This window comes from Natrix helvetica (assembly GCF_964273705.1).
Source record: "Natrix helvetica genome assembly, chromosome: 2".
In the NCBI taxonomy this organism is placed as follows: Eukaryota; Metazoa; Chordata; class Lepidosauria; order Squamata; family Natricidae; genus Natrix; species Natrix helvetica.
Window position 1 is genome coordinate 197,822,900 of NC_138552.1, and position 25,655 is coordinate 197,848,554.

The 25,655-nt window shown below is 38.0% G+C and overlaps 1 protein-coding gene across 3 annotated transcripts in view; it reads right to left on the reverse strand.

The window, feature by feature from the left end:
* Positions 1–3,610: 3,610 nt before the first annotated feature.
* Positions 3,611–25,655, reverse strand: part of MED23 (mediator complex subunit 23) — a 45,926-nt gene continuing 23,881 nt past the window's right edge. For all 3 annotated transcript variants that reach the window (XM_081942834.1, XM_081942836.1, XM_081942835.1), the window contains 17 exons: positions 23,560–23,705; positions 22,288–22,533; positions 21,195–21,337; positions 19,299–19,473; positions 17,184–17,347; positions 16,602–16,726; positions 15,500–15,705; positions 14,172–14,352; positions 13,318–13,488; positions 12,712–12,928; positions 10,763–10,999; positions 9,736–9,901; positions 8,433–8,505; positions 7,186–7,400; positions 6,808–6,928; positions 5,220–5,351; positions 3,611–4,554 (listed from right to left, as the gene is read on the reverse strand). In XM_081942834.1, coding sequence (XP_081798960.1) covers positions 4,384–4,554; positions 5,220–5,351; positions 6,808–6,928; positions 7,186–7,400; positions 8,433–8,505; positions 9,736–9,901; positions 10,763–10,999; positions 12,712–12,928; positions 13,318–13,488; positions 14,172–14,352; positions 15,500–15,705; positions 16,602–16,726; positions 17,184–17,347; positions 19,299–19,473; positions 21,195–21,337; positions 22,288–22,533; positions 23,560–23,705 — 2,889 coding nt within the window. In that variant the 3' untranslated portion in view covers positions 3,611–4,383. The remainder of the gene's footprint in view (positions 4,555–5,219; positions 5,352–6,807; positions 6,929–7,185; positions 7,401–8,432; positions 8,506–9,735; positions 9,902–10,762; positions 11,000–12,711; positions 12,929–13,317; positions 13,489–14,171; positions 14,353–15,499; positions 15,706–16,601; positions 16,727–17,183; positions 17,348–19,298; positions 19,474–21,194; positions 21,338–22,287; positions 22,534–23,559; positions 23,706–25,655) is intronic.

Here is a 25,655-nt window from a genome sequence, read left to right on the forward strand (position 1 = left end):
GACATGCTACTTATGAATTAATGAAATGTGAATAAATGCAACCATTTCTCTCTATGCTCTAAGGTGCAGTTTTAAATTCAGAGAATGTGACCCGGATGTAAAAAGCCTCATCCTATGTAAAATAACATATAAAGGGCCACTGGGTCCTTTGAGGGTTCACAACGCAATCTTTCCATCAAGGATCTCTCAGCTAACTTTCCAAGGAATGCCACAGATTCCTGGAGCTTAAAATGAAATGCCAAAGTATAGACAATGGGCTGTTTCCATGGTGTTCAAAAATTGTCTGTGAGCTCTGGAAAAGGTGGACGAAAGCCAAGGAAAAGCACAATAAAGTGAAAGAAAGCTGTGGAAAATCAGTCAGGATGGTCCAAGCATGAGAAAAAAATGGCCCCGTTTGCAGCAAGGGCAGAGGCCAAAATGAGGGAAGAGACATCTTGTTTTCTATAAAAACTAACGCCAGAGCAGAGAAAGAAAAACGAAGGAAGTCCAGTTGCATCTTGAAAAAAGGACCTTTGGGACAACCATGACCTGGATGATTGAGAATCTCCATAGACATAATGCCAAAGGAGTTTGTAGCTCTGCCCCCGTCCTGGAAAATTGCTAGTTTATTTTTGTCTCTAACTTTTGAAGAGATTAGTTCTGTGTAGTTCTAGTTTGCCAGCAAAAGGAATCCCTCTTCTGTAGACAGTGTGGGATTGCAAGATACTGTTATAACCACCTGTAACAGCAACACAGAGAATACAATAGCTGAGGGATCCTTGGTGCTCTCTCAGCTTGTTTTCTATCACGTTTTTTTTAAATATCAAGTTTTATTTTGTTTTATGTTATTTATACGTATCAATGTGGGAATGGTGTGATACCTGGGTATCGTACATTTCAATACAAATAAGCATAATATTGTTACTCATAGTTTTTACATTTCGTTTTCATTATTTCGTATTATTTGCACATACCTTTACTACCACCCTTCAGTTCCTAAACCTCCTTATTCTTTCATATATCTTAAAATATTAATATATACAGTATATACTATTATTCCCCTCTTATTTCTATCTCTATTTTAATTCCCCTCTGCCCCGTATCACTATCATATTCAAAGACGTTTTCTTTCAGACATTTCATTATCCAAACTAGGTAGCATCACCGGTGCATTATCAGTTTGGATGATGAAACGTCCAAGCTCAGAGAGCACCATGGATCTCTCTTTTTAGCCCTAAGCTGAAAATATTCTCTTTATTGACACAGGAACCGTTCTGGAGAATGTGTGAAGGGCAGAACATGCTGAGGGCGGAATTCACCCTTCTGGGACAGAGGAACAGGAAAACTACCATATTTTTCAGAGTATAAGACACACCAAGATTTTGAAGAGGCAAATAAAAAAAAAGTTTTTGCACTCTGCAGACCTCCCAAAAACGGGCTCATATTTGTCAAAAAAAGGGGATGCATAGCCTTTAGGAGCTTGTAGAGTGCTCCTGGGGGCTGGGGGGGGGCAAAAAAAGGCCTGTTTTTTGCTCATTTTTGCCCTCCCCAGCCCTCAGAAGCACTCTGGAAGTCTCCTAAAGGCTATGCACAGTCATTTTTGCAAAGGGGGCAGGGTTTCGGGAGACCAAAAATGCTGTATTCAGTGTATAAGACACACCCAGATTTTCAGCCTTTTTTTTTTTAAGGGAAAAAGATGTGTCTTATAATCTGAAAAATACAGTAGTAACTATCAATGTTAGTTTGAGATGCAGGTGAAGGAAGTCATTCATGCATCCTGTATTTCACTTTTTTTTTTTAACTACCCTTGTGACTTCTCTTGGAGTCAAATGCTGTTTTGTGTCAGAGGTAGATAAACTTGGAATTGAGAAAATGATGGCAGAAACGTTTGCATTTTGATGGGCCAAGTAAGTGCATGCAAAGTTTTTAAACGAGGGGAAAACAGAAAGTTTACAAGCAGGGATTCGGACAAATACGAAAAATCACCCACAAAACTTCTAGTGCTGGTTTGTGTAAAGGAAGAAAATTGCCATTTTAGTATTTTAAAGTTCTTCAAAGAAGCCACAGCTTTTAAACAAAAGCCCTGTTTCCATCTTCAGGAAGGAGAGGCTGATTCAGTTCCGCTTTGACTTTGATGGCTTGGACTCTCTGCAGACTCCAGCTATGGGCACTCGTGTCCCTGGAGGAATGAATGACTTTGAGAAAGGCTTCTATGTTGCACTTTGTAAAACAAATAGAATAACTACTTTTGAATGTGACATATGCATTATTTTACCTACAGTATATGTGTTCTTAAATATTCATTTTTGTAAGCATCAAGGAAAGTCTTAGTGATAGGAGAATAAATGAAGATAACTGAGAGAAAAGTTCAGAAGCTTTTCTTGAAGAGGATAAAATGGGATGCTAATTTAGCCCATCTATCAGTACTGAAGCCACATTCCTTGTGACCCCAAGATTTTATGTTCCAGAACCACAAGCTGGAAGGAGCTATTTTGGCCACTAATTTCAATCCCTCTCAGTGCAGAAATCCAAATTAAATACCGTATTTTTCGGACTATAAAACACACCAGTGTATAAGACGCACTAAGATTTCGAAGAGGTAAGTAAGAAAAAAAAGTTTTTGTCCTCCCGGGCCCCCAGGAGCACTCTGCAGGCTTCAATAGGGCTGGAGGAAGGCAAAAATGGGTAGAAAATGGGCCATTTCCCACAAAAATGGGGTAATTTTTGTCTTTCCCCGGCCCTGCTGAAGCCTGAAGATTGCTTCTGGGGGCTGGGGGAAGGCAAAAATGGCTCCGTTTTTGTGAAAAATGGCCCATTTTCACCCATTTTTTGCAGAGTGCTTCTGGGGGCTGGGGAAGGCAAAAATGTCTCAATTTTTGCAAAATTGGCCCATTTTTGCAAAAATGGGATGCAGGGGCAGTGCCTTGGGAGGCCAAAAATGGCTGCATTCGGTGTATAAGACGCACCAACATTTCCACACCTTTTTTTTGGGGGGGGGGGTTGGAAAGGTGTGGCTTATACTCCGAAAAATACGGTATGTCTGGTATATTTTCACCAGTTCTGAATGCTATTTGAATAGCCCAGTCAGAATCAGAATGAAACTGGCCTTTGTTTTCACAAGGTTACTCTAAGCTCTGGATATGTAATGGAGTGCAACCAAGCTTATGGCAAAGCACTAAAGGAAATAAACACAACTCAGCTGTAACAAAAGACATGTTTTGGAGATTCACACAGAAGGTTCTAAGTTGGTGTTGCTGTGTCCCCTGATACGGGGACTAAATCAGTTCATTTTTAATACATCTAAATAAGTGGATAATTAAATGTGTTATTCTTCACCGTACTACAGATGGTGTTTGAGGTCAACTGTTTAGCATTTACTCTAAAAATGTAGCATAAAATACAATCTAAACTTAAGAGGGATTTCCCTATTACATACATTTAGATAAATGTCAATGTGCTGTGGAGAAAAATATCCATCCCTTATGTTCCATTGGAAGATGAGATTTTAGAAAAAAAAATAATCTTCTGAATTCGTGTATTCCAATTAATAATTTGGGGAAATGCAATTCTGCAGCATTTGGGAAACAAAGGTAAGCAGCACTGATATTAAATAATTCTAATGAAAATACTATCAGTTGCAAAATGTATTTATTAAATCCTTTTTTTCCAAATTCTAACATCAGCAATATTTACAAATAACAGCTGTCAAATCATAACTTTCCCTATAAAATGCACCCCTATATTAGGACCTCAGTAAAGTAGAAAATTCAACCAAAAATATAAATACAAAGTCAAAATAAAGTTTACTAAATACAAACACTGGAAATTTAAGTAAGTACCCACAAATTGCAGAAATATACAGATTTTAGACATAATTACAATTCATAAGTCAGTAGCCTGCTGAATGAACTGAATATATTACTTACAGTTTGAATTAATATTTTTATTATCTTACTTTCTGTAGCATTGCTGGTGAACACATAGCCAACCATCACAAACTCGTTTCATAATTCTTCATTTTTGGTTGATTACACTCCCTATCAAATTAAATTGAGAATTACAATCTTTTTTTTTTTTTGAGTGTCATGACTTTTTCCAAAAGTAGCTGTAAAACGAATGTCCTATTTTTTTTTATATGTTTAAAAATGTTTAATTGCTGATTTCCTGATGATAAAAATAATTTAAATGCCGATTAAGAAAAATAAGCAAAAATGGGTAGAACGGTTACTGAAACAATTTGCTCTTTCCATAATCCTTAAGAGTTGCCTTTGAGTCCTTCTGAGCAGGAAAAAAAGCAGCAAATATATGAGCAGGAAGAATATAATGGGAATGATTCTGCAGGCATTACTGAGTGGTGTTTCATCCTGGGTAAAATTAAAAGTCCCCAGAGCTCCATCCTTTATTTTATTGTGACACTGGCAAAGCAACATTTACTGGGACCTGATTGGGCTGAGCGGCTGGAGAAATGTTGCTGATCGACTGTTGAGGAACAGAAGCTGCCTCCATTTTGCTGATGTGTATGAAACGCAGGCGAAGTTTCAAAGCTGGCCTTAAATTGCAAATGATTTTCTCAACCTTTAATAAAAAGAAAAAAGGTGAAAGAAATGTCACTATAAATTATGCAATTTATTAGCATTTGCTTGGTTTTCATCCTGCTTGTCCTTGAAGGCTCAGGATTTTAGGTATTTATTAGATCTCTAAGGCAGCAGGATGGCAATAATAGCCAAATATAAAATCCAAGGGCCACAATTCTGTATTTAAAATGGGGGCAGAGAAACAAGGGTTAAGAACGTCTAACAAATTGTAAAATGCAAACATCCATCCCACCGCCATTGTGCATTTATTCCCTAAGGCATTTATTTCAGTTCTCAAACAGTTAGCAGTCCTACCTCATTTCCAATTTAAGCTGGTTTCTAGTCTGAAGCAGTAATGGCAATATAATGAAGATGATAGTAGGGAGCCTTCCAAAAGTCATTAACACGAACGCTTATTAAAGTGCCCTACTGACATTAAAAAGGTTACATTAAAAAGTGTTAAAAGCTTCACACTTGATTCAAAGTGTCTTAATATTTTTTTTTCTGTATAAAACCTGAAGAGAGGAAAAAACCTATAGTTGGTTTCTTCTTATTCACAGGCCAGGCCTTCTCCTGTGGAATTTTCATTTGTTGACCTCAGATGGGAAAATGAATTGAACTTCAATTCAACTCCAAAGTGCTATTTCTTGTCAGAAATCCACTTACTTGGTCCTTCACACTGTCTCCGGTAAACATATATTTCACATGGTATAGAAAATCACAGATGGGATCCATGTAGCTGAGATGCATGTTGCATTGATCCACTTCCAGAAGCATTTCATAAAAAGCTACTCCAATCTATTGTCAGATATAAACACAAGCTGTGCTCAAAACACGTAATATTTTTTCCATGTTGGGTCAGTTCAAATTTGATTTATTTTTAAATTCCAACATTCATATTATAAAGTTAACATTTATGTTATTTTCTAAGTTTTTCACCCCTTTCTGTAAAACTGACTAAAAAATTGACAACAATAAAAATAATAAAAACATTTAGTATTTATATCTCAAGTAAGGGAGTAAAAGGAAGAACATGATAATAAAGTAATCAGTGAAGAGGAAAAACATAATGACTTCTATATGCAAAAATATTATTAATAATATGTCAAATATCAGCTATAAGATGGATTTTCATAAGAGTGCATACATAACTAAATGTTTTGGATAAAGTATATTGCATTGCTACTGTTAGAGAATATTTGTGGATTAAGATTACAAACCATATTTTGTCACATAATCAAAATATTAGCTGTAAAACTATACTACTGTAAATCCATGGAGATTTAAAGGAAGAGTGGTTGTTCAGAAATATGTTATCAATTTTACTGATATAATAATTCCATAAAAGATCAACATTCTGTATTAGAAAGTTATTATCAAAATGGTTGGATGATTTAAAAAACTACCTGCAGCAAAACCAACATGTACGTTTTTGGTCTTGGAAATGAAATCTCTTTATAGCAATGTATATCCATAAAGAATATTTAGGTGAAAATGCTTTATTATGAACATGGTAAAAAACAACTAAGCAAGCATTTTGTGCATTCTCAGTTGGCTAGCCATTGAATGCTCAGGTAAAAATCCACACAAAAATTCCTCCCTGCTTTCAGAATGAGCTTGAAATCAGCTATGTTTAGCTATCTATGCTGAAGTGTAATGAATTTTTTGACACCCAGAATGTCCTTGAGAATTTATTTTTAAAACTTTTTTTTTGTTATGTTTGAAGAAACCAGATAATGAATGCTGAAATCTAAGGTCCTGTTTTTAAATTTTGTTTTACTTTTGATGCAAACTGCCTTTGGGCTTCTCTGCAAATTTCTGGGAGAAATGGTAGCCCTCTTCCAATACGAAGTCACTAAATTAGCAATACATGATAGCAAAAACAAAGGAGACCCCTCAGATATCCTAAGTTTATTTAAGTAATATGGACTGCTCTTAATTTCATAGTAGAAATCAGTATTTAATTTTATTAAAGAAACAGAAACAGCTGAAGTCCACCACAGGAAAAAAAACTGCAGAAATGCCAGTGAAAGAATACAAATACTTCTTCACCAAGTCAGTTCTACTTAGAAGATTATAAAAACAATCTCGTATGTTTGCCCGAAACTTCCCTTCAGAAAAGGAACTTTTGCCCAATTCAGAACATTTCTGACCCATTCTTTTGCAAAATCTAAACATTGTAGCTATTTGTGTATGTAGTGAGTAAGTGAGTGAGTGAGTAAGTGAGTGTGTGTGTGTGTGTGTGTATACCTACCTCTAGCATGCATCTTGTCCTCTCTTGCTGGAAACGCTGTAGAAATGGCCCAACAAGATGATAGACATAAAGGAGCTGGAATTCAGTCTTAACTATTGGAATCAACACTTCAGTGAGAAACCTGTAATATTTCATAAGGTATAATAATTAAATCCTCAAAAATGAAAGTAACTGAAAATAGTGAAGATTATATATTTTGAAAGCTCCTGAATTCTATCAAGACTCAATTATTACTGATAGCAATAGATACAAACAATTAAATGTGACTATAGGTGGTATTTCATAGGAGCTCGATATGAATATGTCATGTATCTACAGCATCTGCAAACTACCGGAGATGATAGGCATCAATTGTAGATTTCAGCCATTAATACTTACTTTGGAATGAGGGAAAGCTGACCAATGCTCGAATGGTGCCATACTGCATGTGCCAAGGCTAATGTGTAGCTACAGCACATCTCGGAGTAAGACTGGTGACAAGCCGTGAAGTCAAACAGCTGGAATGGATACCCAACCCATTCAGTTTCTGAAGTCAAACTAGGACTGTTGATAACACTCACAATCCGTTCATGGAGGACAATCCAGTAGGGCTCCTTGGAAAACAAAACCAGCCCCACGACAAAGATTAGAGAGCTTTCAGCTAGCACGTGTACAACCTAAAATAGAAACCTCAATCACAAGATATGGTTTCAAGCTACCATGACATGGGAGACATCATTCCCACATACTATGTGGAACCTTGCTGTCAGCCCCTTCTAGCTCACAAATTTTACAGTTTTCTAGTAATGCAAGATTCAGAAACCAAGAAAAGGGGTGGAATCTTGTGAGAAGAACCAGGTGGATATAAACTACAGACGTGGGAAATAGTACAGCCAGGTGGAATTATATGACATCTTCAAACAACAGTTCTTGGAATGCTGTCTTTTAAAAGATTTAAAGCGTTCTGCGTACTTCAGATACAGTCCAATGCTTAACAATTGTTAATAGAATGAGTGTGCCTGTCACCACATATACCTCATAATATATGAAGAAGTGCTTGCCTTTTCTTTATCCTATCCTTGCTTTATATCTGCTGCGAGGACCCAAATATATGATCATTATGTATTCATGATTCAAAAAAGGGGGGGGGGGATTTATTTCTCTCAAAAGACGATGAGGACATGTAATCTACCTCTGACACAAAAAGTATCTCCTTGAAAAGGCTGTGTTTCTAATCTCTAGAACAGTGGTTCTCAACCTGTGGGTCGGGACCCCTTTGGGGGTCAAATGACCCTTTCACAGGGGTCGCCTAAGACCATCGGAAAACACATCTTTTCGATGGTCTTAGGAACCGAGATTTGCCAATTTTTTGGTTGGGGGTCACCACAACATGAGGAACTATTAAAGGGTCGCGGCATTGGGAAAGTTGGGAACCACTGCTCTAGAAGATGACTTTAATTCTTCACATTCAAAAGGTTGACTTTCAAAAAAGTACACAAAACTTTCAAAAAAGTACACAAAAAAACCCCCACCATGTAAAAAAAACCCAGCATGTTCTAATTCGTAATTATTCCTCATGCATAAGGAATTGGAACTTTTGCACCTTCTCTTCTTTTAATTGGAATTTTAAATCCCAGGTAACTTACAGGCAAGGCGGTGATAACTAAGCCAATTGCATTCATCCAGGCAGTGATATTTTCTCTCGGCACCAGAGGCTGACTGTTAGGAAAGTAAGAGAGAAAAAAACACTGTTTTGGTACTCTGGATTCTGGCACAGGAACATTAAAACTATGCATACAGGTAGTCCTCCACTTATGACCATGATTGAGTGCAAAATACTTGTTGCTAAGCGAGATAGAACCCTACCCCCCCCCAATTTATGACCTTTCTTGGCACAGTTGTTAAGCGAATTGCTGCTGCTGTTTAGTTAGTAATACGTTTGTAAAGTGAATCTGGCTTTCCCTTGACTTTGCTTGTCAGAAGGTCGTAATGGATGGATCAGATGGCTCCAGGTCACTGCAACTGCCATCAATGCAAATTAATTGCCAAGCATCCAGATTCTGAATGCATGAGGATGGAGATGCTGTAATGGTCGTAAGTGTGAAAAATGGTCATAAGCCACTTTTTTTTTCAATGCTGTTGTAACTTTGGATGATCATTGGATGATCCTGCCCCATACATCCCTTCGGCCAATCCGCTCACACAGAGAGGGACTTCTCCGGGTGCCGTCCACTAGGCTGTGCCAGCGGGCGACGCCCAGGGGAAGGGCCTTCTGTGTGATGGGCCCGACCCTCTGGAATGACCTTCTCCCTGATATCAGAACAACTACAGACCTCCGCTCCTTCCGTAAGAAGCTTAAAACCCACCTGTTCAATTTAGCCGGCCTGGCCTAATCCCAGCTTACCCACCTCAAGTCTGCATTTTAAAATTCTATGGGTTGGTTTTAGGCCGAGTTTTAATTTTTATCAATTTGTACAGGGTTTAAGGTTTAATTTGATTTTAAGGGTATTTATTATGTATATGGTTTTTTAATGTGGTACCTGTACACTGCCCTGAGTCCCTTCGGGGAGAGGGGGCGGTCTAGAAATCAAATAAAATTAAAAATTGAAATTAAACAAATAGTTGTAAGTTGAGGACCACCTGTACTTTTAAGAACCAAATCAACTAAATAAATTTCAATAACTTTTCTTCTTTTGATCATAATAAACTGGAACAGTTTGCTTCCAGAAGTTGTGAACGCCCCAACACTGGAAGTCTTTAAGAAGATGTTGGATAGCCATTTGTCTGGAACCGTATAGGGTTTCCTGCCTAGGCAGGGGGTTGAACTAGAAGACCTCCAAGGTCCCTTCCAACTCTGCTACTGTATTTTATTGTATTGTATTGATAACAATTTATGTTCTAGCTCTATAATACTGGGATCATTTCTGAAAAATACCCAGTTCTACATACCTTTTCAAGACAACATTCAGAAGGTCATTGCCTACATCCTTCCCTGGAACAGCCAAGGCCATGAGTTCAACACAGGTCACATGGAGGGCATGGGCAGCTGGATTAGGAAATTCATTGAACCGCCAATCGCAGTTTGGGAATGGACTGGAGGATTTACCAGCCATCGGTGATTGCAGTTAAGCTAATAAACTACTGTATTTTATAGGAAACAAGCATTGAAACATGATGCCATAAACCCAACAGCTGCTTCCTGGCAGGATCATCACTTGGTGAGGAGGAAGGATGGACCAATCAGCTGTTAGTCGGCTCAGCTGACATCTTATATTGGCTCATGGAAGCATCACTCAGCTTTGTCACAGGGCACTGCCAAGTACTCAACAGGAAGTGCTTTATAAAGCACTCCTCCTTGAAGTATGAAAGCTGTGGCATGTCGAGACAACTCTTCAGCCAGCAAAGTAAAAAGGCTGTACATGTGTACGCACAATTGTGGAGAACCTTTCAAGCAGCCACAAGCTTTCTAAAGGATGCTCTCTTGCTTGAAGGCGGCAGGTTCATTCACATTTGCAAACCACTTTTCAACTGCTCTGACCAGCTTTAACAATTATGTACATATCGTAAGCATATATTAGTGTTTCCTACCAAAGAACATGATATGCTGTTACATTCTTAATAAACTCCAAAATTAAAAATTAAACTAGGTAAAAGATAATTGATGCTTTGCTCTTTTTTGTTTTTTAAATTTAGCTTACCTACTAAAATAAGCCAATCTGTTAGGAAGCCAATTGTCCTTATCTTTAGTGGGAGCGATTTCCTAGTAAGCACTGATGAGGCAAAAAATTGAAATTGCACATCCTGTATATTGTTCTCATTCTGCAGTCATTATCCCAATGCGACTGACAGAGAACTATTAATAACTGAATGCTACAGAAATAACAGCGCAGCTAGTTTAATGAGCGTAATCAACCTTCTATATTCTGATACTCTATAAATATAAATATATATATATTCATTATTTTAGAAAGGATATTATCCACCAGCCTCCCAATTAGTTTGCAGTAGTACATATCATCGGGGACCCATGGGTTATCTTCTCGTGGATTCATCGCGCATTTAAGGTAAGTATCACTTAAGCACCACCCTAATGGCCGGTTGTCTTTCAGGGAACCAATGATGGCATGGACAAGCTTCCGTTTGAGGTTGGTTCGCTCTCGGAGGTGTCCCTCATAGTAGTGAAGGGTGTTGTAGAGGTAGGTCACTGGCCGATCTGCCAAAAAAACCAAAACCCACCCTAAACAGTTGCATTTGCACTTTTTACAATCGGGACTATCATAAACTGTATGTATATACCAAGAATATGAGCTGTGCTTTGTTCAAATTATACACACCGATATTCTTTGCATGCTATTCCTTTTTTGCCTTTCCCCCCCTGATTTGCATAATTTAGTATAGTTTGCCAGTTATAGAAGAAGTAAGGACATTGAAGCGCCAATCCCAGACATGGGAATCTTATTTAGCAATTGTTTGGGCTTCATATACATTCCTTTATTATCATCTTTGTACATGTGCAGCCTAGGCATGCACCCGTCATGAGGAAAAGACCAGCTGAAATCTACATCTATTCTTCACCCACAAATAAAAATGTGCAATGAAAGTAATACAGAAAAGCTTTCGTGGCATTCCTTACAAAATTCTAGCACTGATGACGTTACTTAGTTTGGGTAATGAAACGTCTGCAAGAAAACGAGCAAACTCTGAAAGCACCAAGGACCTCTCCTTTCAACCCTGAGCTACAAATATTCTCCTTTACTGGTTACAAAAATTCTTTCTGGTGATTTATAGATTATTAGAAGATTGAAGTCACACAAATCAAGGCAAATTGTTTGAAGATGTTGCAGGGACTTGTGTCTCTGATAGAATTAAAAACTTTGGTGACTGATTCCAGTGACACAAAAATCACTCAGTCATCAAATTATGATGAAAAAGAGTATTGAGATGAAAAGGCTTGCTTAGACAGCCCATTTGGTAAAATAATTTCCAATTTTAAACACTTAAACAATAATGAACAGAATCAATCCAAGGCTCCATATAGTCATTTTGTAATAACCACTAAGATTATATGTTTGCTTTCTTGTGACCTATGCATATACTGTTAGAAGTGCATCACATGAAAGCTCTAGCTCTTAGGACTTAACAAAATTAGCAATTTAATTTGGTTTCCATGCATCTTTTACTCAGAATTTGATAAAATTCTTGTAACTTAAAGGATAACAAATTCATTTAGCATTTATGTTTTGCATACTAAATTCTGTCAACTTAATCCAATTTGCATGGATCTAAATATTCAAGCTGTTGGATCACCTAATCCAAATATTTTAAACCATGGAGAATTAACATTTTTTAAAAGAAAAAAGGTTATCAGAAAGAGGGGAGAGAGGGGACAGGTATGTTCATGCTATTACGATTAAAATGTTCACAATGCAGTGACACATTTATCTCCTTAAACATATTATTGAAAGATAATCACCTGTTTCCTGCAACTTCAAGGGATTTGATGCTTGTACCATGTTCAACAGAAGTCAAGCATTCTCTTTTTCTTGAATAGAAAGGATAGCTCTCCCTTAATTGATCTATTCAACCCATGCCTTAGTATTTTTAATGAAGGCCTATTTCTCAGACCTGCTACATTGCCATTGCTTAATGTAGCCAGACCCAAGTATTCTTTACAAGCTTGTCTGTCTGCAGTGTCTATTCTTTCTTAGAAATAGTTTTCCAGCAGCAAGTCTGACAAGGCAATTACTTCTCTACCACATTTTTAAGACAACCAGAATCAACAGAGTTGATATAAGTATCCGATACATCATGAAATAAATAGAAAATTTAATTACAGAGGGCATTCATTATCAATCGATCAATAAACATTTATTATTATCAAAGCAGTAATATTACAGCAAGGAAACAACTTCTGTTACAACTCACCATGGAATTTGTACAAGCCTCCTAAGTGATCTAGAAGAGTCTCCAAGGATTTGGATACTGGTAGAAGTTCCAGAAATCTGTGAATCACAATGTCAAACACTGGCAGGAAGCGGAGGCAAACGTTCCCAAAATAAATGGGCAAATACTGTGGCTGGATTTGAACAGGAGGATTGACTTGTTCTGCTAGCCCTTCAAAGTACAGCTTTTCAGGGTATTTCTGAGGGGGGGAAATTACATTAGTTTAATTTGTCTTGGTTTAATAAGCTTTCATTAACTGATGTTCTATTTTCTTCCCACATTTGAATACGTTTTCCCTCTTATATTTTACATCCAGATTTTAATGGAAAAATATCTGGCATAAGTTGAGTTTACAAAACATCTTGATCAGAGGTGTCTAATCTTAGCAACTTTTAAGGCCTGTGGACTTCAACTCCCAGAATTCCCCAGCCAGCCATGATCAATAGCCCTCAACAACAACTACTACAAAAAATGGTACATCAATTCTAGTTATTACTTCAAGACGATCTTCTGCTACAGTTGTGTATTTGTTTGTTGTAGAAGCATTGCTATTTAGGGCAATTAAGACAACAAACCAGAAGTACGTACCTTGTGATAGCTCATATGCTTCGTATGCCAGTCATTCTGTAGCCAATGCTCAGGAGAGTTCTCCTTCACAAAATCACTCACTCTGTTTCGGAAGTCATTGGGTTTCAGTAGGAGCAATTGAATAATGAAATAGCACACTTGGGCTTCATTGCCTTCATGGCTGCGCATTGCCTTAAATAATGATAACAATTTTAAAATGACTCAAAGTTGAACTAACAAGATAGTGCTACAAAATACCTACAGGAATATTTCTAATTTCTCTGGAGTATAGCTCAGGTAAAAAAACAAAAAAAAACCCAGTCAAATATGAAATCTCCCATTTTGAAATTTCCCTATTTGAGTCTAAAACAAGAAAACTAGGTTTCTTAAGAATGCACTTTATAATGGTTGAAAGAAATTCTGTAATTATTTTTTCAATACCATTCAAAGAATCAAACAGCCTTCTCTACAAGACATGATAATCCACTGACATTAATACTTGAACTAATTTCAATCTTTCCATGATCAAGTATAAAAATATGTTACAATTCACCAGCACCTTTCATATCTAGTGGAGGAAGTGAGGTGAAGAAACCAAGACTTATAGAAGCCTCTGTGACTCTGTTACCAAAAATTTTAATTGCCGTATTGCTTTGACCCAACTGGTTCTCATCAGCTTATCTCAGAATGTCTATTGTTCCGTGATTTAACATTAAGATCCCCTTTCCCATTTTAAATCAATTACATTTTAGCAGCCTGTTTTGGATTCACGAAATTTTGCCAAGTCCCTGAAAGCAATTGACACAATACTGTGGTCGTGATCTCCGATAAATTTCAGAACAGATAATGGCAACTTCTGTCTCAGCATTCCTTACCAAACACAGTATCAACCGATCCAGTGTCACAATGTTGTACTTCCACACCATGTCATTCAGAATTTCAATGCATTTATTGAGCTGCTGGCCTCCAGCTGAGGTAGAAAATTCGTAGACCAGGAAATCTGCAAATGTCCTAACATGAGCAACCAGGGCTCGAGCTCCAATTCTTTCTAGTACTCTAAAATAGGAGAGAGAAGTACAAAGGCATTAAATACAATTTTAATTTAATTGTATATTAAATTAAGTACAAATAATATGAAAATCAATTTCCTTTTCTCCTCCCTTCCCCTGCCCTCCCCCCCCCCCAAAAGGCCACGTTATCAAGCAAAGAGTTTTCAAAGTTCCCCTCTTGGAAGGTTCTACATTTTGAAAATGCAAGAACCAGATTTGATGAAACAATATTATAGAATGGGGAGGGGATTCTAGATTCTTTGACTTCTAAATGGATTTTTTTCAAGGCTGTTGGCAGAAGCACCTTTGTGTCGTTCTGTAGTACCCGTTAGGAAAGTGGCTTGCATCCTATGAGTCGCAAGCTCTGTAATGCATTAGATTACAGGTAATCATTGACATACAACCACAACTGAGCTCAAAATTTCTGTTGCTAAGCAAGACCATTGGTTGGATTTTGCCTCATTTTATGACCTTTCTTCACATGGTTGTTAAGTGAATCACTGCACGATTGTAACACGATTGTTATGTGAATCTAGCTTCACCATGGACTTTTTTTTTTGTCAGAAAGTTGCAAAAGTTGTTCACATGGTTCAGGCACACTGCAACTGTCATAAATACATGCCAATTGCCATGGGGCTATGCTAATTTTCTCTGTATCATTCAAATTTTAGTCCAATTGCTGCCATTTTTTTTCCTTTTCTTCCTCCTCTCCTAACTTTTCTTTGCCCTTTTCCTCACCACTAGGTACTATTATTTGCTTTCATATTTTTGTATTTTATTCTATAATCTAATAAACAATGTTTAAACAAATACCAATTGGCCAAATTTTCATCACATGACTATGGGGATGCAACGGTTGTAAATATGAATGTTGGTAATAAGTCACTTTTTTTTAAGTGCCACTGCAACTTTGAGAGGTCACTAAATTAATCCTTGCAAGTCGAGGGCTACCTGTAATGCATTACAAGAAAAGTGCACCCCAAACTTGTTCCCGTGCAATATTATTGCAAACTTTAGAAAACAAAATAGGTGTTATTTCAAATGAATGGCCACTATGCGCAAAATGTTCTCTAGGTTTACAGCGTCCCAAATGTGGTTCCATTTTGCTTTATGGTGCCATGGTATAAACAATAATCAAATCTTTTAAAACATACCGATAACCTATCTGGTTAATGTGATCGGTTTCTAAGAGCATTTTCCAGAGGAGACAAAGGAAGAGAGGAGGGGAGCCTTGCATAGAAAAATGGGTGATGATATCATTTTCAATTGACATGGATTTCCACTTTCGGTATTCCTCTTCCACATTTTTTTTAAGGTTAAACCGGCTCTCTTGAGGCACATTGTTCTGTTTGAAGAATGCCTGAAATAAAACAAGTTAGTAGTCACTAAAACAAACTTCATTTTAATCTAAAACGTATTAGATTTTGTGAGGTCACTCCAGTTTCATAATTCAATTTTCCTACTAGGGTCCTAAATTATGGCCAAATCTCTTCACTATCTATGGCACAATTTTACCACATTTCATTTTGGACAATTTAATTCCAACTTTCCGCTTGACAGACAAAGATAAACATAAAGCTGACATCCTCTTATGTAGGTAATTGTTAAGAGTCAATGCTGACTTATGGAATATAATCAATCATTATGTGTGTGTTTGTGTGTGTGTACGTGTGTACATGTGTTTTAAAAGTCTAAATGAGTTTAAAACATTTAAAATTAAGAAGAGCTCTGCACAACAGTAATATACAAAACCCATCATATCTTTTTTTTAAGCAATTGTCCGAACTGGAGCACCTGAAGATGATACTGGTGTTACAATTCAGTGCAATTATAAGATTGAAATGTATAAGATTATATGATTGTCTCTTACAATTATGAGACTGAACCTTATAAAACTTTGTAACGGAATTCAAAGTTAATGGCAATAGAGCATATTTATAAAGCTGCATTTGTAACAAAGGCATGAGTTTTTGTAGAGATATCTAAAAAGATGAGGTTAATGTAGAAATGGAGCAAGAAACAGAAAAACAAACACAACAGATGGAAACAATATTTAGCTCTAAGCAAATGTTACACAAGTATATCGTTACCCTCTTTCATGACATAAGATTATTGATCCGAATGCTTCTCAACGTCTGCAGACTTCAAATATGTGAACTTCCAACTCTCAGAATTGGCTGGGGCATCTGAGAGTTGAGGTCCAAATGTCTTAAACTTGCCAAGATTGAGAAAGACTGATTTAAGTTAAACTATTACCTGGAGTGGAGCTGGGAAACAACTCAAAGTATGGGTTGCCCAGTTATGGGGTGTAAAGCTCATGATAGTCTGTAGGATATCTTTGCACCAAGTCCCTTGTATGGAATCTGAACCTGTGAAAAAATCTAAAACAGAAAGATAAACATAACAGACTATCCATAAAACTAAAGCAAACACAGCTGGATTAAGCTACTATCATCCTATACTAATTTTGTTTGCACTCCTTCGGTTGCTCTTAGTCACCATTCTTCATTTCTGCTGCTAAGCTTCATTAAATGATTACTCAATCTGTGAATAGTCCAAGTCCTAATGCTGCCACATGGTTACTGTAGTCAGAACTACACTGATCAAGCCAACTTGTTCCTGACGTTGCTGCAAGGGGAAGGCACTTCATACAATTTCTAAACGGTATTATTATCCTACACTACACATCGCAAGATAAAACATCTGCATGTACAATTGTGGAAGTCTAACAGTATAGGTAAATCAAGAACAATAATATTTAAGATACTTTAAAAAATGAACACAGTTCTAACCATTTCTATTTTCAAAGCAGGATCGACGACAATCTGAAATTGTTACCTGTGACGTGCGTTGCTCTTGCTAGAGTCAAAATAAGTGCTCTGTTAAGTTCCTCCGATTCAGCTGAAAGCACGGTTTTGGGCTCATTAAGGAATCGAGTAAATTGTGGCTGGACTTCAGAACTGCCCAAGGCAGTAATCAGCCGCAGGGCTGTGCTTTCCACACTATAAAAAGAATACACTCTTCAGGATATGTTAGGCTAATTACAGAAAATTGAAGTAGAAAACACCTAGTTTCAATGAATTAAATTCTAAAATGTGCACAAGCCACATTTCCCAGGTGGTCAAATTATAGATTGGTGGAAGGCATGAATTCCTGAAGGCCATGACATCAAACAAATAAACAGGAGATGTAATCAATCCGGCACTATTTGGAATGGCAACCTTGTTTTTTTTAATTATCGCCTAGTATTTTGAGGATATACATGCATATTTCATATAGCTTAGTGTGACAGAAATGCTGCAGGTAAAATCTAGTCTTCAACAGGGCTCTGGAGACAACAGTAAATATTTTAACGTCTAACTAAAATTACAAGCTAATGCATTTCGGAAACATTTTGCTTGAAACACCCCAGATTTAATTCAGGGATATGTTTTTTAAGCTAGAATCTGAAGGGTCAGATGAAAGGAAAGGGAGCAATTTATCAAACAATAAAGCAATCATCCCCAAGACAGAGCTGCACTGAAGATGAAATGGAAAGTTGATTCTATCTCATCCCAAAAACAAAGGCCACCCCTTATAAAAACCTCCCCCCAAACCCAAGCTATCTCAGGATTCAGCAACCGCGGCTCTGGAGCAGCATGTGGCTCCTTCATGCCTCTGCTGCGGCTCCTTGTCGCCGGTGGGCACCACCATTGATAGGGCTTTTGGTTAGGACAGGTAGAGGAAAAAGGATGCCACACTAGGCGACTCTATGGTGGGGGTACCAGACTTCCGGTCAGCAGAGGAAAAAGGATGCCCCGCTAGGAGGAGACTCTATGATGAGGTAACTGGACTTTTAGTCGGCTCTAGAATTGAACGGGGGACCTTTGTGGCTCTTTGAGAGTTTAAGGTTGCCGACCCCTGGGCTATCTTAATGAAGGAAATCCAGAATATATCCGTGCATCTAAATGACTAAGTTTATTTCTCAAAATAAGTGCTTACTAAATCACAGTTCAGAAGAAGGAAACAAAATATTTGCTTGTTTCCTCACATCCTTCCTTGGAACTTAAGCCTATTATTCAATTAAATCACCAGATGAAATTGGAATGGATGTTAAAACCAGGAACCAGAATTGCAACTGAGGTTTATGTTCTTGACCAGGAGTTGCAACTAAAAATAGTAGTTGTGGCTTAATTAAACCACAATTGTACTGTTGAGTTATTATTTCAATGTATATGTACTACACTGAATCCAGAAGAATGCTTAAAATCATTAATTGCTAAAACTCAAAATGAAATTGTGAATCTTTTCCTATAAAGTAATGCATAGCCTTTTGAATTTAACATTGATATGGGTTGGTATTGTTTAGAGGAGCTTATTATGGTTTGTCCTGTGAACCATGTTTCAACTCCCCACATCTTTTTTAAGTACTCAATTTTACACAAGTCCCAATAAAATGAAGAAGCATGGGAGCTGGAGAAGAAATTCAAACTCCACCACTCTCAAGTTTGTTCTGATTTGTAAAACTGTAGAAAGAATAGCAGAATCTAGGAGTGGAGTGAAAAGGGAAATCAGCTTAGAATCCTTACATAGCCACAAGAGAACAAAGCCCAACCCCTCTTGAGTGCTGTTCACTGTCATTTAACTCTGAGCAAGTGCTAAACATTACCCAAGCTGACTTCCAGTTGTGCAATACAACCACCTTCCTCGCTGAATCCTTTATGCTTCCTAAATCTAAGGAAAGGGAAGGTAGCTCCACTTCATAGGCAGTGGGAAACCGGCACACTCACCTTCAAGACTATATGAACCGCTATCAATCATCCCCCCCCCCTCCCGAAACTCCAATTTCATACAAATTAGCAGGATAAATTAACTTAAATGCATGGATTTTGTTCCATTTTATTTTTTCTATAATTTCCCGACAATCTTAATGTCTCTAAAGGAAAAACGATGATTTGCTGAAAACACTGTTACCATAAATGAAGCTGGTTTTGATTGGTCTGTGGAAAGGCTGCTAGAGAATGAAGATTACTAAGTAGCTGGACTCTGTAATGAGGCTGGATGTGGTGCATGCGATAGCTAAACATCTCCAACAGGGTATGCAAGATTCCCCAAGCATGAGACTTAAAAACTGTAGGAAGCAGTTGACCTGAGAAGAAAATAAATCCTGCCAATTATTTTCTAGTGAAAAATTAAGAGAAAGCTAGCTTTCTTGGGAGCAAAAATCCACCCAGATTCTTACATTTACAGTACAAACAACTCTCAGCACAATATTCTTTCCAGTAAAATACTACCACTACATTGAAAAATCTTAATAGAGGACCAGAAAAGTAGGAGGACCATTTTTACAGGCATATTATTACTATACAAATAAGAATATCACAGTGCTCATTAAGTCACCGCTCCATTACACACCAGCTTAGAAAAACTATTCAAAAGGCAGATCTTTAGTAAAAGGCTAAAGGTTCATAGAATCTGAAGAAAAACCAGAATACAGATGTGTGGCTTCAGATATCAATCTAAGACAAAAAAAAATTGGTTGGGTTCACACACTGCAGTGTGACAAAATGTATTATGTTTAACTGTAATTTAAAGACTGACTCAATTAGAGGGGTGGTAAGTGTACCATTGGGACAGGGGTGTCAAACTGGCGGCTCGCAGACCAGATGTGGAGGGGAAAATGTGAAACCACATGATGGCAACGTGACGTCATGAATTTGACACCCATGCATTGGGAGAATTGGGGGGGAAAAACAGCTAAGGATACATCATCATGAAAATGACTTGACGGCACAATTAATTCAGCAGATGAGGTGAATATTGTGAATTATATATAATAATGTGGTTAATGAGGTATGGATTCCATTTATTGTGATTTATTCCACAGATCATTCTTCTGAAATTATAGCCTATTATGTATGAATAAAGCCGGTCACAACTTAACCTTGGCCAATCATTCTCACTCTAAACTATCAACCAATATTATTTACAGTTTTTAAGGTTTTAAATATTTTATCTGAAATTTCTGAGAGGAAGAAATTAAAAGAAATGATTAGAATATTATATTATATTATATTATATTAATTATATATTATTATATTATATTATATTATATTATATTATATTATATTATATTATATTATATTATATTATTACATTACATTATATTATATTATTATATTATTATAAATATTGCCTCTGACGGACTTAGATTTTGAAGGGATAAATTTCAGTTTCACCAAAATATACTTCTATGTGAAAATAAGTATAGCTTCTTCTATCAATTTTAGCTTATATCCAATGGTCGGATTGTGGAGACTGTAATCAATTAATTTCTGGAAGGTTACAAATTAATTGACATCAACTAATGGAAGAACATGCAAACTTTTCTCCCGAGAGACTGAGTCTCCCATCAGACATAATACCTTATATTCTTTAGATTATTGCATAGAGTTAAGGAATGATTTATTTGATACTATAATGTGCAAAGAAGCAGTAAAGTGAAACAATTCTTGCAGGATCCTGTTATTGTAACCTAATAATTAAGGTAATGGTAATATTCATCCTCTTGTCTGGACTAGCTTGAAGGATTGACATCAGTCTTGAAATCTGAAAATACATCTCTCACCCCATTGCATTTTTTAGGCCAAGAAACTAGGGAGGGTCCATTCTGAGTTGTTTACCATGCCCCCATTCCTTCTGCAGACTAAGCTGTCTCTTATCTGACTGTTGTGGCTCCTCCTCTTTCTGTCTCTCAAGGACATTCTATGGACAATTACAACTGCTGATGATTCTAAGCAATTCGGTTTGGAATTTATATCATTAAAAATTAGCAGTCCAAAAGAATATTAATTAATGAAGTTTTCTTACTGATAAAACCTTTGATGCCCAAGGATTCTATTTCCATATAAACCAGCAGACGACTGTACGTTTCCACAAGAGCTGGCGCTAAGGCCAAGCTAGACTTCGCATGGGCCAGTTTTATTACCCTGGTGGCTATGCTATGAATAAGGCTGGAAAAAAGAAGAAGGTGTTATTTTTCATAATGACTTCTAAAAAATAGGACTCTGGGATTCAGGAAAGGAGTCAGGTTTGCATAACACAACACTGAAGGTACATCACTTTCTTAGTATTTCAGTCACTGCTCAGCCATGATTGGCAACCCCTCTGTAATTCAGCATGTCATAATACAGAGAATCCACCAATTTTGATTAGTACTAACCAGAATTCAAAATCATAGTTATTTGTTGGGTTTTAAACTGTAATTAAGGCCTAAATCTATGATGGCAAACCTGTGGCATGCAGAGCCATATTTGGTGGCACGCCAGCCGTCAGCTCCGGTGCACGCAACCTGATTTTTAGCCGTTCTGGAGGGCCAGGGGAGGCTGTTTTTGCCATTCTCAGACTTCAGGAAAGCTTCCGGAGGCTGGGGAGGGAGAAAAATGGCCCCAACAACCCAACCGGAAGTTTGAGAACGAACTTCCAGTTGAGCTGTTGGGGCCATTTTTCGCCCTCTCCAACCTCTGGAGGCTTTCCTGAAGCCTGGGGGAGGGGGGCAGGAATGGCAGTTTTCGTCCTCCCCAGGCTTCAGGAAAGTGTCTGTAACCTGGGGATGGGTCAAACGTGCATGCGGGGGGGGGGGGGGAGACGCACGCATGCACAAGTGGGAAGGGAGATTGAGTGGGCACGCGTGTATGTGCAATTTTGGCCTGCCGTAAGAAAAAGGTTCACCATCACTGGCCTAGATGCTTAACCAAAGACGCCATCAGAATCATAAAGTAGCTGACAAGGCTAGGGTTAAGGAGAGTCCACACATTCATACTAACTACCCACTCCAGTTGAAGTCATGGACAGCCTATGACCTTTAGAAGGTATTTCAATTTAATATTTGAAAAAAATAAACACCCAGAGCGGTTTGACATGTCAGGCAAATGCATCTACTATTGTTACTAATTACATTTACCTCATTTTGGCATGAACTGTGAGGGAGTCCAAGAGGTTCATTGGCAGTGGTGTGATTGAGCCCGAGGCCATGCAGTTGGTTCCTGGGAGAGGAATTCTCATGTTGCCATTCCCATAAATAGTTTCCACCAGAACACCCATAGGTAATGTAAAACATTCTGAATTAGTAGAGTAAGCATTGCATAGCAAGGCAATCTTGTAGTCATTCATGTGAAGACTTTTATTCCTTAGACTCTGTTGCAAGAACCTGGACAACCAAAGATACTTAAATGAATGGGAGAAACCCGTTTATGTGCAAAAGATCTGATACACGCTTGCCATCAAAAATATACATGTGATAATAGTATGTTAAGAGTCACAAGGATATCAACTTTTCTGCAGAATAAGACAGATACTACTTGGAGTGAATCATAGATCAATTAGCGCAACATTTGATCAAGTCATCTCTTCTTACCAAATGACCTAATTCTATATAGTTGCTCTTGAGGTAAATAGGGAAGCAACTCATAAAATCCCAGATAGCCCCATTAGTGCAACTCTAAATGGAGATGTCAAAATTTAGGGTAATTTTCCAATGTCTCTACCTTGCCAATAAGTAAAATGGGCACATCAAACTTTTGTTAGGCTGAATACATTTATTTTATGTTTTTTTAAGATTAAAAAAAATGAAACTAAAATCCTGACAAAATCGAACAAAAGTAATAGGGCAGAAAAGTCGCTGTTACCATATAAAATGATTTCTTTGTATTAATAATCACAGGAAAAAAATAATTCACCTGTAGTGTTACAAATAACTTATAATATGCCTTATACCTCCTGCGGATTCAAAAGCCCTTTAAAATAATTCAGATTGCCCATCGTTATAATAAAACACCGAACAGCTACTAGAATGTTAGATAAGCTTCATTCTGAATTTCCTTGAAACTGCATCTCAAGGATGGTTTATTTCCTTTCTTCTTTTGTTTAGTAGAAATTGTTCTATTTTATTAGTCTTTTAGCTCTCAAGACTGTTTTGTCATCCCGAAATTTTACTGCAATGCTGGTTTCAAAGGCTATTATGTGATAATGTGTTTTTTTTTTAATTCAGGATTTATGTTTCCTGATTTTCAGCATGCATTTTTGATACTCTGTAGTTACAGGATTTGGTATACATTTAATGTAAAAGTTAAACTGTATACTTCTTTTGGGTGAGTATCATTGTTCGTCCTCTTTTCACAGATTTCAGGATGACCATAATTGAAAAGCATGATCATTATTTACAAAACGTATTTACTCATGATGGAGCTTGAGGGAATGAGGAATTGGAATCTGTAGTTTAGAATTGTCACTATGAGCCTTTCTGTTCAGATGTATCCAGATGCAAGTCATTGCAAAAGCATGGGTTGACTGCGGTTTGTTGATATCAGGCACAGGAATGCACTAAGGAAAAAAAGGAACATGATATTAAATTACATTACATTATTATTCAGCAAAAAGATATGATGAATCAAAATTTAGAAACAGAGTAACTACATCTTCAGGAACTTGTGTATCTGCTGAGGTGACTATTAAAATATTTTGGCAATTCAATCTGCTAATACTCACCTTTGTGTTTTCTCTTTTTTTTCCAACTTGATCATGCAATCAGGATTACATAATTTTGATAAATGTCAAGATTGGCTACTTTATCTTTGAGATTGCTTCCAATTTAGCTTTTACTCTTTGGAACAGACTACTGAACTATGTTGTTAGCCTTGCTAGGTAGCCAGAAAAGAAGCACAACCAGAAATATGAACTCTATCTTTCTTGTAAATTTCATTAACCAGTGGGAGATCTTGAAAAGTATTCTATTCCTTCATTCCCTGCATGGGGCAACAATCTAACAGCTGCCATAATGGGCATTTTTGGGTATGAACCTGACTATCACATCTGAAGTCGTAAATCGTTTTCAAAAACAGTCTCATATAATGCCCATTACATATGACCATCTTTAAAAGTGTTTGTCATGTCAATATTATATATATTTTTAATTAATTTAATTAATATTATAATTAATTATATATGTATAAACTTTTCAAGGTTTTAAAAAGGGTACTATATGAAAGAAATATCACAGTAATATCTTTACTGGGTTTACAAAAGAGGCATAGCTGGGAAAAGCCAATAGAGAAGCCAAATTATCTAGAACTAAACCTGGATTTGTAAACTTATAAACTGTTACCGTATCCAACACAAATTTTAAATGCAGATACAGAAAGCTGAACAGGAAGATACAGAGTTGTACGTTATGCCTACAAGGGACAATGTCACCTAAATCTCAAATGAACTGACCATGATATTATATAGATGTAATCTACAATGAAGTCTAGGATAAAAGCCTCAAGGCATGAGATTTTAGACCAGTGGTTCCCAAAGTGGGCGGTACCGCCCCCTTGGGGGGGGATGGCTTAGGGGGGCGCTAAAAGGCAAGGGGGGTGGTAGGGGGGCGCTAAGAGGCAAGGGGGGGCAGAGGAGTGCTGGAGGTGGTCCCCTCTAGCGAGCCATTTAGAATCAGTTCTCTCACTCACCCCCGCCCATCCGGAAGCTGCTTGATCGCTTGCTCCCCCTGCCTGTCCGCACTATGGTAGCCCTGCCCACCGCTCACTGATTGGCTGGCTCACCAATTGCCCTGTCCGCCTCTAAGAGCTCTATCTAAACCTAGTTACCTTTTTTTCTGCTTGGCTTTCTATAGATAGGGCTCTTAGAGGCGGGGGGGGGGCGATTGGTGAGCCAGGCAATCAGTGAGCGGTGGGCAGGGCTAGCATAGTGCGGATAGGCGGGGGGAGCGAGTGATCAAAGGGAGGCCCCTTCGCCTCCCTTCGCTCCCACTTTGTCTTGATGAGGTCGCTGCAGCTGCCGGGTGTGGACAGACAGAGGTAGCCAGAGGGGTGGGGCAGCCCGGGCATGCGGGCGAGTGAGAGAGCTGCCTGATCCTCCATCGCTCGCCTGCCCGGGCCACTCTGGCTACTTCCGTCCGTCCACACCCAGAAGCTGCAGCGACCTCATCAAGACAAAGTGGGAGCGAAGGGAGGCGAAGGGACCTCGGTGCCCTGCCTGATCCTCCTTCGCTCACTTGCTATTTTGCCTGCACGGGGCGCCTCTGCAGAAGCCCTTTGCTGGCGGCCAGACCTCCCCTTCCCGGGGTGACGGGCGGTAGTTTGCACGGTGCGGTCAGCACCTAGGAGGTAAGCTCCTGCCGTCGTCCTCACCCCCGCGTCCGTGCTTGCAGGCAGCCATGCAGCCCTGCACTATAAGCAAGCCAGAGATCCTTGCAAGGCAGCTGAATCCTAAGGGAGATGCGGATGGGACCAAAATTTGAAAAACAGGTGAAATTCTTTCTTGAGACCAGAA